At 44.4% G+C, this 11366-nt stretch overlaps 1 protein-coding gene and 2 non-coding genes across 3 annotated transcripts; all 3 read right to left on the bottom strand.

Moving 5' to 3' along the window:
* Positions 1–1307: 1307 nt before the first annotated feature.
* ATP5F1B (ATP synthase F1 subunit beta) lies at positions 1308–11298 on the bottom strand. Its single transcript, XM_042452878.1, has 10 exons — positions 11109–11298; positions 7076–7258; positions 5979–6153; positions 5344–5465; positions 4876–5060; positions 4121–4279; positions 3210–3332; positions 2789–3001; positions 2327–2528; positions 1308–1536 (listed from the first exon to the last, which is right to left on the bottom strand). The coding sequence occupies exons 1-10, from the start codon at positions 11242–11244 to the stop codon at positions 1439–1441; spliced, it is 1596 nt and encodes a 531-aa protein (XP_042308812.1). The 5' UTR covers positions 11245–11298; the 3' UTR covers positions 1308–1438.
* Positions 5126–5197, bottom strand: LOC121924555. Its single transcript, XR_006102660.1, has one exon. It is a non-coding gene; the product is annotated as a small nucleolar RNA SNORD59 (small nucleolar RNA).
* LOC121924554 lies at positions 6954–7028 on the bottom strand. The gene has a single exon (XR_006102659.1). It is a non-coding gene; the product is annotated as a small nucleolar RNA SNORD59 (small nucleolar RNA).
* Positions 11299–11366: the final 68 nt, after the last annotated feature.

Here is an 11366-nt window from a genome sequence, read left to right as displayed (position 1 = left end):
TTAAGAAATTGACACTGGAATTTTTATTGATCTTTCAAAGGCTTCGGCTAAATTAATCTCACATTACTTGCAGTTCACGGCTACCAGACGAAGTAGTATTGATTCCTTTTTACAATGCAGCAAGGATTATTAAAGAATTTCAATCTCAACTGTACAGGCATCTTATCACCAACCTTCATGCTAAGAGAATTATCACTCACTCTACTTGCACCTGGCCAAAAGCCCTTAAAAGTAGAGCCCAATGCCCTAGCCCCACCACATCCCCTGCTAGGATCAAGTTTACAAAGTATGGCCATGGCAGACATAAATTATTCCCTTAACCCACCTATCTAATACTACCTGGAGATGACTCCATTTAGATGCACAGCACTCCCTAAGTGGTTTACAATTTGTAAGCTAATTGCCACCAACAAGCTGGGTACCGATTTTAGCGACCTTGAAAGGATGCCAGGCTGAGCTGCCCCTGAACCCCTAGCTGGTATTAAACTCACAACTTGTGGTTTGTTAGTGGCTGCAGTACACGTTTTTTTAACCACTGTGCCACGAGGGCTTCTTTTCACACAAGGGTTAATAGGAAGCCTCTGGAATTTAAATAATCACAGAATTTTGTTAATGCTGCACAAGACTAGGGATTGTATGGTAGCCCAGCACTATTTTAATTATGCCTTTTAAAGACTATGTGGCTCAGGTTCTATGAGAGAGATGTATCCATACAGTGTATTTATTTACGAGAAGTGCCCTCTTTTGCTTGTCTGGTCCTTACAGAGAAGACAGCAATTAAACCCAATGCATTCCTAACTGCTCCTGATACCATGTTTATTTAGAACACACTGCAGTTTGTAACACACCCAATACACGGTGTTTTAGGGATGTTGTAGTTCTAAAGAAAGTGCTCCAACTACCATCCTGAATTGAAGATTGCAGGGGTGAGGTTTGGTGGAGTGTGAGGTTACACATGAATGGTACTTGAGCAGATGAACACCTGACTATAAGACAGCATTATTAATTAACCTTATGCACAAGCAGGCCCGTCATGTCACATTTGAAAAGTGAACAGCGACATCAGGAGGAATCGGCACTTGCATGTCTCCTTCCTACAAAGTTGCAGAATAGCTATCTACTGTGCAGCGGTAGACCACCAGCACACTGAAATTAACAGTGCAGTACCGATTTCTAATCCTGTTCAACAAAAATTCCTTACCATCAGACTGTCAGTCAAACAAAGAGTCAGCAGGGTGCAGCAGGTATGTTGCATGTTCTCCCCCTCTAGCCCTGTGTGCCACTCGCACCAAGACAAAAGCCACTTCTGTGATCTCACCAGATATTTTATTGGAAATGTTTAAATATTCTGCAGACATGTTACACAGCTTTCCAGATGGGAACCTCAACAATATGAACCAATGGAAATTTGATAACAGGATTTAACTTAGCAAGCGACTCATGAATGCTCCTCAGCCAGCTTATCAGCCTTTGCCACAGCTTCCTCAATGGGTCCAACCATGTAGAAAGCCTGCTCAGGGAGATGGTCATACTCTCCTGCAAGGGACAAGAAAGATGTACAGTCAAACAATAGATTCAGCTGGGATTGTTCAGAAAAAGCAGTGGACTGATTTAAGCGGAATAGGTTTTGCTGCTATTTGGGTGTGTCTTGCTTGCCTTCTGGCCGTTAGATGAATTGTGATATGAATCAACTAGCAGCTATTGAAAAGCTTCCAAAGTTACTATCTATAGGCAACCAATGTGGAAGAGCTGGAGCCATTTGCTGCACCTGTGCTTGCCTGACAGGTTGCCTGAGCTGATGCAATGTCACATCCAGCTCTTATTTTAATCTATTTTTTTCCTCGGGGGTGGGGGTGGGTGGGGTGGACTCCTATAGATTGGGAAAAGCACACTGCTACATTTGTGGGCACTTCGGAGCCTTTGGCCAGTTTTCAGGTGAAAATTAACCAGTTTTTTTAAAATGGTGCATTTAGAGGTTCCAGAGGTAATATGTGGTGACTGGGCTGACTTTGCCCGCTTCTGCTTTATTGTATTACTGGACAAAAAGTTGTCTTGCAAGGTATTTTTGTAGTCTCTGGCCCCTTATTTTCTGCTTCTCCTGAAAGCCTTTTGAAACTGTGATTCATCTTTTAAACAGATTGCAACCCCCCTCCAAAGTTCTATATCAAAAATACTCATTTTTCCAAGGAAAGAAGGGGCTTCCAGCCTCTTGTTTTTATGCTGGCATTTTTGCAGACTATGCAGCCCCCAGAGGATCCTAAGGACAGAAAACTGGTCCACAAAATTTGCCCACCCATGTTTTATAAGCTATCAAAAAAATTCTTACCTGTCAGGATCTGCTGGAAACCTTTGATGGTTTCCTTCAGGGGTACCAGCTTGCCTGCATGGCCAGTGAAGACTTCAGCTACCTGGAAAGGCTGGGACAGAAATCTCTGGATCTTACGTGCACGGGCCACTGTCAATTTATCCTCTTCAGATAACTCATCCATACCCAAAATAGCAATGATATCCTGGAGAGACTTGTAGTCCTAGAAAGAGCAAACAAGAACATGGATGGAGCCAACAGAGGTGTTCTGGAGTGGTCAAAATTATGCATCAGTTCTTTTTACATTCTGACTTTTAAACTGTCATAGTTTAAAAGTTTATTAAGTTTAAAAGTTGATTAAGACAGATAAAGGTTCTTGCTACAAAATCTCTCTTCCACCTTAACCTACCCTACCCTCAATGCTGAGCAGTAATTTTTCTGGAGATAGAATAATATTCAATCCTTTGTCCACCTGCTCCTCACCTGCAAGATTTTTTGCACTCCACGGGCGACATCATAATGCTCTTGCCCCACAATATTAGGATCCATGATACGTGAGGTGGAATCCAGAGGGTCCACAGCTGGATAAATACCCAGTTCAGCAATGGCACGGGACAGGACAGTGGTGGCATCCAAGTGGGCAAATGTGGTTGCAGGTGCTGGATCAGTCAAGTCATCAGCAGGTACATAGATGGCCTATGGAGTGTGGAATAAGGAAGGAGAGAATAAACTTAGTAAAGATACATACCGAGGAAACAAGCCATTTTAATAATGTTGCTTGCACTGGAAGTAGCTGTGCTGGAGTGAGGGGAAATGAAGACGTGATTTTTGGAACAGAAGAAAACTAATCATGTGCATAATTTTGTGGAACTGTTAACCCTATTTAGAGCAGAATAGTTGCTACCTGCACAGAAGTGATAGAGCCTTTCTGAGTTGTTGTGATCCTCTCCTGCATGGTACCCATATCAGTTGCTAGAGTAGGCTGGTATCCCACAGCTGAAGGAATTCTGCCCAGCAAAGCTGACACCTGGGAGAAAACGAATAGGTCATTTTTCTAGTCCTGCATATGCAGCATAGCTGGAAAATACAAGATCCCCTCTTCTCTCTAAAGCCAAAGTCTTATGATCCAAGAAACTCAGGACTGATTCTAAATCAACCAAATTATATTCTCTGACATGCTTCCTTAACTTAGCATCTTACAACTTGAGCAAACACTCTTGAGAGACCAGAGACACCTTCCAGATTCTAATCAGAAACTGGAGCCGTATATTTTTATTAGTCACTACTAGTCCAGTACATTCAGAATAGCAGATTAGTTTACACCTGTGATCAAGGACAGTTGTGATGTCATGGATTTGTATATAAAATACTATTTCATTTATTGCATATGAGGATTAGCTGTTGGGCAAGGGAAAAGAATAGAGTATTGAAGGGGATGCTGTTTGGTGGAATGCTTAAGATTTGCATGGCAGTTAGCCTGAGCCTGGGGTTTGAGCAGAATGCAACAAGGAAAAAAGGTTGAGAGGGGTTAAACTGGGGCTGGAGTGAAAGAAATGAGTTTGAGTAGAGTGACTGTTAAAGGTCTGTTTTTACTTGAGATAAGAGTGTGGAAGTTTTATAAATCTGTTGTTCTAAAGTTTTAAAAAATACATTTTGTCCTCTGGAATTGCTGTCATTCTGACAGCTTGGTTTCAGACAAGGCATCTGTGGTGGCAGTGTCCACATTTGGTTGGTTAAAGGTGGAAAGTGCACATTTGATGCACCCAGAGATGGGATAAGGGTTTGAAAACCCTACATCAGTCTATCCAAGCTTACCTCAGATCCAGCCTGTGTGAATCGGAAGATATTGTCAATGAAAAGCAACACATCTTGGCCCTCCTGGTCTCTGAAATATTCAGCCACAGTCAATCCAGTTAGAGCAACTCTTGCCCGAGCACCAGGTGGCTCATTCATCTGTCCGTAAACAAGTGCAACCTGAGACATGAAAGGAGAATCAAATTAATAGTGAACCAGCCTCTGGCACATCATTATGTGACTGTAGATTTCCAACTGCATTATAATGAATGCAATGGAAACACCCAGAAACAGTGTAGTCCTTTGCTTACAATGCAGCAACTCATTTCTGTATGAATAATGAAACTAAGGGAACCCAATCCACTCTTTCTCCACATGTTCACATAAGTTTATCCATTGAATTCTGGCTTATAAAAGTATTATTGTTGAACACAGATTCCTGATTATGCCTCTTAAAATTCTAACAAGAATTAATTTTCAATCTTTACACTTTAGTAATGTTGCCACTTTGCTGCCATTGTTGGTTCAAGACCAAGGTAAGCATTCTTCATCTTCAAGGCACATGAAGCGAAACAATAATACATTTTTAAGAGCTAGAAGCAGTGTGGACGACATTGATACATTCATATTAAGAATAGGCAAATTAGAGTCAGATGAACTTCTGGCAGTCTTACCCAACTAGTCCCATTGTTTCAATGGGTTTGCTCCTAGTAGGACTAACTCTGGATCCAACTCAAGTCCTTTCTCACCTGGATCTCCTGACTAGTTAAACTCACCTTGGATGTGGTGTCCTTCAGGTTGATGACTCCAGATTCAATCATTTCATGGTACAAATCATTTCCTTCACGGGTCCTCTCTCCGACACCAGCAAACACTGAGTAGCCACCATGGGCTTTAGCAACATTGTTGATCAGCTCCATGATCAATACTGTCTTGCCTACACCAGCACCACCGAACAGACCTGTGAAAGAAAGCTTGTTTAGCATCTCTATATTTTCCCCAATATCTCCATATTACCCTGCTTTTCCTTCTCAGAAAGAAGAGTTGCTTCAGCAATCTCAGGAGAACGAAAGTCTTGAATTTACTCATCAGTGAAGGAAGCAAAGCTAAAATTCAGCCACAGTATATCAAAATTTAACTGTAGTCTAGTTTTTAGTGAAGGAACTTGAGACTGTCAAGTCAGGAACTGTCACATCCCCTTACAGGACTTATCTCACATGGATGGACTGGCTTGAGTAACTTACCAATTTTACCACCTTTGGCATAAGGAGCGAGGAGATCCACAACTTTAATGCCGGTGACAAGGATTTCCTGTTCAACACTCATCTCAACAAATGTTGGTGCCTCAGCATGAATAGCAGCAAATCTAGAGGAGACAGTTAACCTCATTTCAAGGAACTTATATTTTGTCTGTATGTTCACACAATACTTAGAGACAATGGAGTCCTAGTATTCAGTGTAACCCTGCAATTCTCCTAAGCTAGGCAATAATATGGCTCCTTTTATGTTTTTTGTTATTCTTTGTGGTCATTGTTAGTTTACACTTTTAACAATATTAAGCATGCCATCATCTATGCATGGAGAGAGCTCATATTAGTTATTTAGAATTTAGCATAATTTTGTTGCAAATATAATGTTCAGAAGTGATCTTAAAAATTAAAAAAAGAAGAAAAAGAAAAAAAGTGCAAAATGAAAGCTGAAATCCTTATACCGACATACTCTTCACAACCGTATGAACTGTGGGCTCTGCTATCTAGTCTCAATAGTCACATACTAAAATTGTAAAAGAGATTCTCTAAAATGTTACGATTACTCAATGAATGTTTTAATTACTGGACAATAAACTGCTTTATCATTAATTTTGTAGATTCCCACTTACTGTTTTGTTGTTATTGGGCCCCTCTCATCAATTGGTTCTCCAATGACATTCATGATTCTGCCCAGAGTCTCAGGTCCTACAGGAATTCTAATGGGTGCACCAGAATCCAAAACTTTCTGGCCTCTCACCAGACCTTCAGTACCATCCATAGCAATGGTACGAACAGTATTCTCACCTGCAGTGGAAGAGAAACATTACAGAAGATGGCCTTCCCACTATGGTACCATGTAAACAGTGGAAATACTGGCCAGTATTCGAAGAAATACTCCCTGGTGCTTATCTTCAACAATAAAGCTATTAGACCAGGGCTGAAGAATGCAGGACATTTCAGATATTTGACTGCAACTCCCATCATTCCTCAATGCTGCTAACTAGAGCTGATGACTTAGAGTCTCATATTTGCAAAGAGAAACTTTGCTCCGGAGTCTGAATTATTATGTTGAAACAGTGGTTTTACTGGAGTCCCTTTTTTTTTTTTACTGAAGTTTGCATCTATGCATTAAAAGAAATTGAGCTTCTAATTAAAGGATAAGACCTGTCACACACAAAAAAATATGTGTTTCTATCTTTTAAGGTTCACAGACAACAGAGACCAAAAGCTACCATTCAACATCTCATGCAACACTGCTGCAGCTCAGAGAAAAAACAGGACTTCAGTAAAACAACTGTTTCAACAAAATAAATCAGACTCCAAAATTCATTCCTACTGGATGTCAAGACCTAGGCTGCAGGAATAAGTAGAGAAGCAAGAATTTTTAGTATCCCAAGGCTCTAGGTTCAAAAATCCCAAAGGGATAAAGTATTTCTTATCAAGAAAACTGCCAGGTCATAAATGCCACTGCCATCAGCCATAAGCACTCACTTGTGCATTAAAACAGTACAAGCTGGAGACTAATAACTTAAAACACAGATCAATGTTGCTAGCTCACATGGTCTTGTGCTCATTTGTCATTTGGTTAGCTGTGGATTCAGTTTCCTTCTCAGATCATAAATATGGCTTCAGCAAGTTCAGAAGAACGAAAGTCATCTTTTATTGATCATCAAGGAAGGAAGACTTAATAATGACCAGAGAGGGCAAGTACACCAGTGACACTTACCTAAGTGTTGTGCCACTTCCAACACCAGTCGTGTGTCTCTGCCTTGTACTTCAAGAGCATTGAGGATTGGTGGCAAGGCCTCATCAAACTGGACGTCCACCACAGCACCAATGACTGCAACAATGCGCCCTGTAGCAGCTCCAGCTTTAGCAGCAGGAGCTGTTTGTGCAGCATAGTTTCGGCCTACAGAATCACAAAAATAAGGTAAGTCAATTAATCTGCATGAGGAATCTTCATTTTCTTTTACACTTCTAACAACCAACAAAGGAAAAAAATATTTCCAGGGAGTCAAGCTCAAGACTTCCTCCCTTTTGACCCAAATAGTCTCAGAACAAAGATTCTGATTGTATCCTCCCCCTAGCTTCTTAAGGGCATGACCTGTGACCTTTTCCTAAAATTCTCAATGGTGCAGTGACCAGGATGCAGAACAGACTGCTTTCAAGATGAGACTAAGTGTCATTCCTTCAGTGTATAGCATAGAGGTGGGGGCACTGACCTTATCACTACATCAATGTGTAAGCTTTCCCAACCTCTTAAGCCTCAAGTATCAAGAATCCCCTTCATGCTGCAGAGAATTCTTGACACTCATGATTTGTTAGGTTCAAAAGGCAGAGCCCTTAAACACCCAGCTTTCAGTGGATTGTGTGTGTGGGGATCTGTTATGCTGGACATGCCATCTTGTACCCCTGGCATCAGTATTAGCCTTTGGTCCAGCAGTGTGTAGGTCTAAACTTAAAATGACAAACCACAGCTGTCCTGAACCTAGGCTCCTCCAGATGTTTTCAATTCTACCTCCCATCAGATCCAGTTGGCATTACCCATCATTATCAATGATGGGACATATAGTTCAAAAACTCCAGGAAATAGAATTGGGAAATGCTTCTCTCCCTTATATACAGCCCTATGCTTACGTTTATGCGCTTCCTCCACAAATGGTTTCCAGCCATTGGGCCTTTAGTTCTGAATGAATGCAAACTCAGAATCATAGTCTAAGGGTGCATCTACACTATAGAAATAATGCGGTTTTAAGTGTTGCTGCTCTATCCTATGGAATCCTGGGATTTGTAGATTTACAAGGTCTTTAGCCTTCTTTGTCAAACCATGCTGGTGCCTCTTCACAAAACTACAAATCCCAAGATTCTATAACATGAAACCATGGCATAAATTATCTCTATGGTGTAGATGCATCCTAACGATATACTAAAACAGTGGTTTTCATCCAATTTGCTTTTTGTGCTTTTATGCATTCACCTACTCCACATTGACCCATCAAAGGTGATAAATCCTGCCAAGCTAGTAAAATCATAACCTGCTCCCCCATGTTCCTCATAATATTGATAGCAACTGTCCCTCTGCACTGTCCACCACTACCCTCATCCCATTACACAAAAGGCTCCCACAAAGACCCAGCCTCTTCCTCACACCCACCAGGTTCCCTCTAGCAAGAAGGGGGCACTTCTTGGTTTGTGCACATGGAAACTGCAAAGTACTTGCAGCCACAGGAGACCACTCCAGGCCTCGTTCTACACCACCCACGTAAGAATCATAAAATTGGAAGAGACCACAAGGGCCATCCAGTCCAACCCCCTGCCATGCAGGAAATCCAAATCAAAGCATCCCCGACAGATGGTCATCCAGCCTCCATTTGAAGACCTCCAAGGAGGGAGACTCCACTGCACTCCTAGGAAGTGTGTTCCACTGTCGAACAGCCCTTACTGTCAGGAAGTTCCTCCTAATGTTGAGGTGGAATCTCTTTTCCTGTACGTAGCTTGCATCCATTGCTCCGGGTCCTAGTCTCCGGAGCAGCAGAAAACAAGCTTGCTCCCTCCTCAATATGACATCCCTTCAAATATTTAAACAGGGCTATCAAATCACCTCTTAACCTTCTCTTTTCCAGGCTAAACATCCCCAGCTCCCTGAGTCGTTCCTCATAGGGCATGGTTTCCAGCCCTTTCACCATTTTAGTCGCCCTCCTTTGGACACACTCCAGTTTCTCAATGTCCTTTTTGAATTGTGGCGCCCAGAACTGGACACAGTATTCCAGGTGGGGCCTGACCAGAGAAGAATATAGTGGCACTATAGTGGTAAGAGCTCACCTCGGCAACAACTTCTTGCAGAACAGATAATTCTTTCCTTGTTGTGTAAAAGGGAACCCTGCTAAGCAGGCACCCCTACAAAATGGAGACCAAAACACCTAGCCTAAATCCAATTGCCAGTGAATCCACATTGCAAGGGATTCATTCAGCAGTTCTCCTCTATTTGGGACTAAGCTGATGGATTTAGGTCTTTGTGCGCTGAGGATACTGTGAACAGCCAAGAAGACAAACAAATGGGCCCTAGAACAGATGGAGCCCCAACTATTCCTGGAAGGCAAGGTGACTAAATTGAGGCTGTCATATTTCGGCCACATTGTGAGGAAAAATGAATCATCAGAAAAGACAATGATGCTAGGAAAGGGGGAAGGCAGTAGGAAGAGAGGAAGGCCACATGCCACATGGCTAGACTAGGTCAGGGAGGACAGGGCTCTGGACCTGAGCAGAGCAGCTGAGGCCAGGGAGGCTTGGAAGGGTCCCAGGGCAGATTCCCAAGGCCTCTCGACCTGCTGCACGCTGTGCAAGAGCTCACCTTGGCAACAACCTCCTCCAGAATAGCTTTCTTCCCAGCTGTATAAAGGGAAACCCTGCCAGCTGGGCACCCCTGCAAAATGGAGGCGGGGATGCTTAAAGCAGCAATCCCCAAAGGTTAGTTCTCCAGATGTTTTGGACTTTAGCTCCCAGAAGCCTCAGCCATCTTGGCCAACGCTCTGGGATTCTGGGAGCTGAAATCCAGAAACACCTGGAAGGCCAGAGCTTGGGAATCACTGGATTAAGACGATGGGTTTATTTAGGTGTTTGTGTGCCAAGGAGGCCAAGAACGTTGTACCATTTTAAAATGTTTTAGTACTGTAATAATTTAATTCCTTTTTAATGTACTTTTCCCTATGTTTTTTAACGTTGTTAAGCTGCTCTGAGCCCCCGTTCTGGGAAAAGAGCGGGATATAAATAAATATGATAAGAAGAAGGTGGCAAACAAATGGGTTTTAAAACAGATGCGGCCTGAACTCTCCCTGGAAGCCAAGGTGACTAAACTGAGGCTGTGGTACTTTGGCCATCCCTCTGCACTTGTGGCTTTGGTTATCCATGGGTTTGATTAATACGTCCTCTCTAGGAATATCTAGGTCCTCCAGGGCAACTCTATGGCCAACTTTAACTAAGCATTGCACTGAAAGACCCAGAGATTCCTAGAGGGAAGACTCTGCTAGGCCTCTGTAGCTCCTCCGGGGTCTGTTGGAGGTTGACCACAGAGTTGCCCTGGAGGACCTAGAGATCCCTAGAGAGGTCTCCTCTCAGGTAAAAGCGCGGTGTTTTTGTTGTTTGGGCTCTTGTGCCCCTAACCCTAGCGAATATGGAGGGACAGGTGTCATCGGAAAAGGCAATGGCGACAGGAAAGGCAGTAGGAAGCGGGGAAGATCACTTGCGAGATCAGGGAGGGCAGAGGCCAAGGGCCCTTGGGCGCCCTCCCATGGGGCTTGCCTTCGCCTTCCCTGACCGGCACAAGGGCCACCGGGAGAGGCTCCCAGGCCCCCCTTTCTGGCAATGATCCCCCGCGCCATCCTCTGCAAAATGGAGGCCCAACCGAAAAAGGGGAGCATCCCCACTGAGCCGCGCCTTGCGACGGATGCATCCCTTCGCGGGGCTCCTCGGGTCGAAGCACGCACTGCAGAAGGAACCCCGTTTGAGAGGACTCTAGCTGCCCTGGCTCAGCGCTAGGGCATCCTGGGGAGAACTGGGGTTCATCGTGGCCCCAGAGCGCTCTCTGACAGAGAAGGCTCCGTGCTTCATGACGCTACAGGCCCAGAAGCCCCCTCGCATTCAGCCAGGGCAGCTACAGCGGCCCCAAACCAGATACCGCTCCCCTTCGCCCAAGCTGCCCCTCTGGCCCGCTAGGCCCCAAGGTGACCCCTTCTCGCCTCCCTCCTCGGCGCCGGACTTACGGGCCTCGGTGGCGGCGGCAGCGGTGGCGCCATTGCGGAGCCGGAGGAGGTCCTGGAAGGGAGTGGCCCCGCTCCGCGCCCCGCGCAGGAGGGAGGCGGCCGAGGAGGCGCAGCACCGACCCGCGAAGCCCAACATGGCGCCCACTTGCTGACTGGGAGAGCGGAGGCTGAGCAGCCTCGATCACTGCGGGTGGGGAAGAGGGTGGGCCCTTGTTCTCTTATTGGTTGGGAGACTCGACTTTCTCACGCCTATTGGGT

Source organism: Sceloporus undulatus, chromosome 2, assembly GCF_019175285.1.
Source record: "Sceloporus undulatus isolate JIND9_A2432 ecotype Alabama chromosome 2, SceUnd_v1.1, whole genome shotgun sequence".
NCBI classification, from domain to species: domain Eukaryota; kingdom Metazoa; phylum Chordata; class Lepidosauria; order Squamata; family Phrynosomatidae; genus Sceloporus; species Sceloporus undulatus.
This window is presented reverse-complemented; position numbering and strand designations above follow the sequence as displayed.

Excerpts from the sequence above, each read along its gene's own strand:
- ATP5F1B (XM_042452878.1), bottom strand. The coding sequence starts at position 11,244 with ATGTTGGGCTTCGCGGGTCGGTGCTGCGCCTCCTCGGCCGCCTCCCTC. Across the intron at positions 7,259-11,108 it reads TGCCGCCGCCACCGAGGCCC|GCCGAAACTATGCTGCACAA; the intron begins GTAAGTCCGGCG and ends GTGATTCTGTAG. Across the intron at positions 1,537-2,326 it reads TTTCCAGCAGATCCTGACAG|GAGAGTATGACCATCTCCCT; the intron begins GTAAGAATTTTT and ends TGTCCCTTGCAG.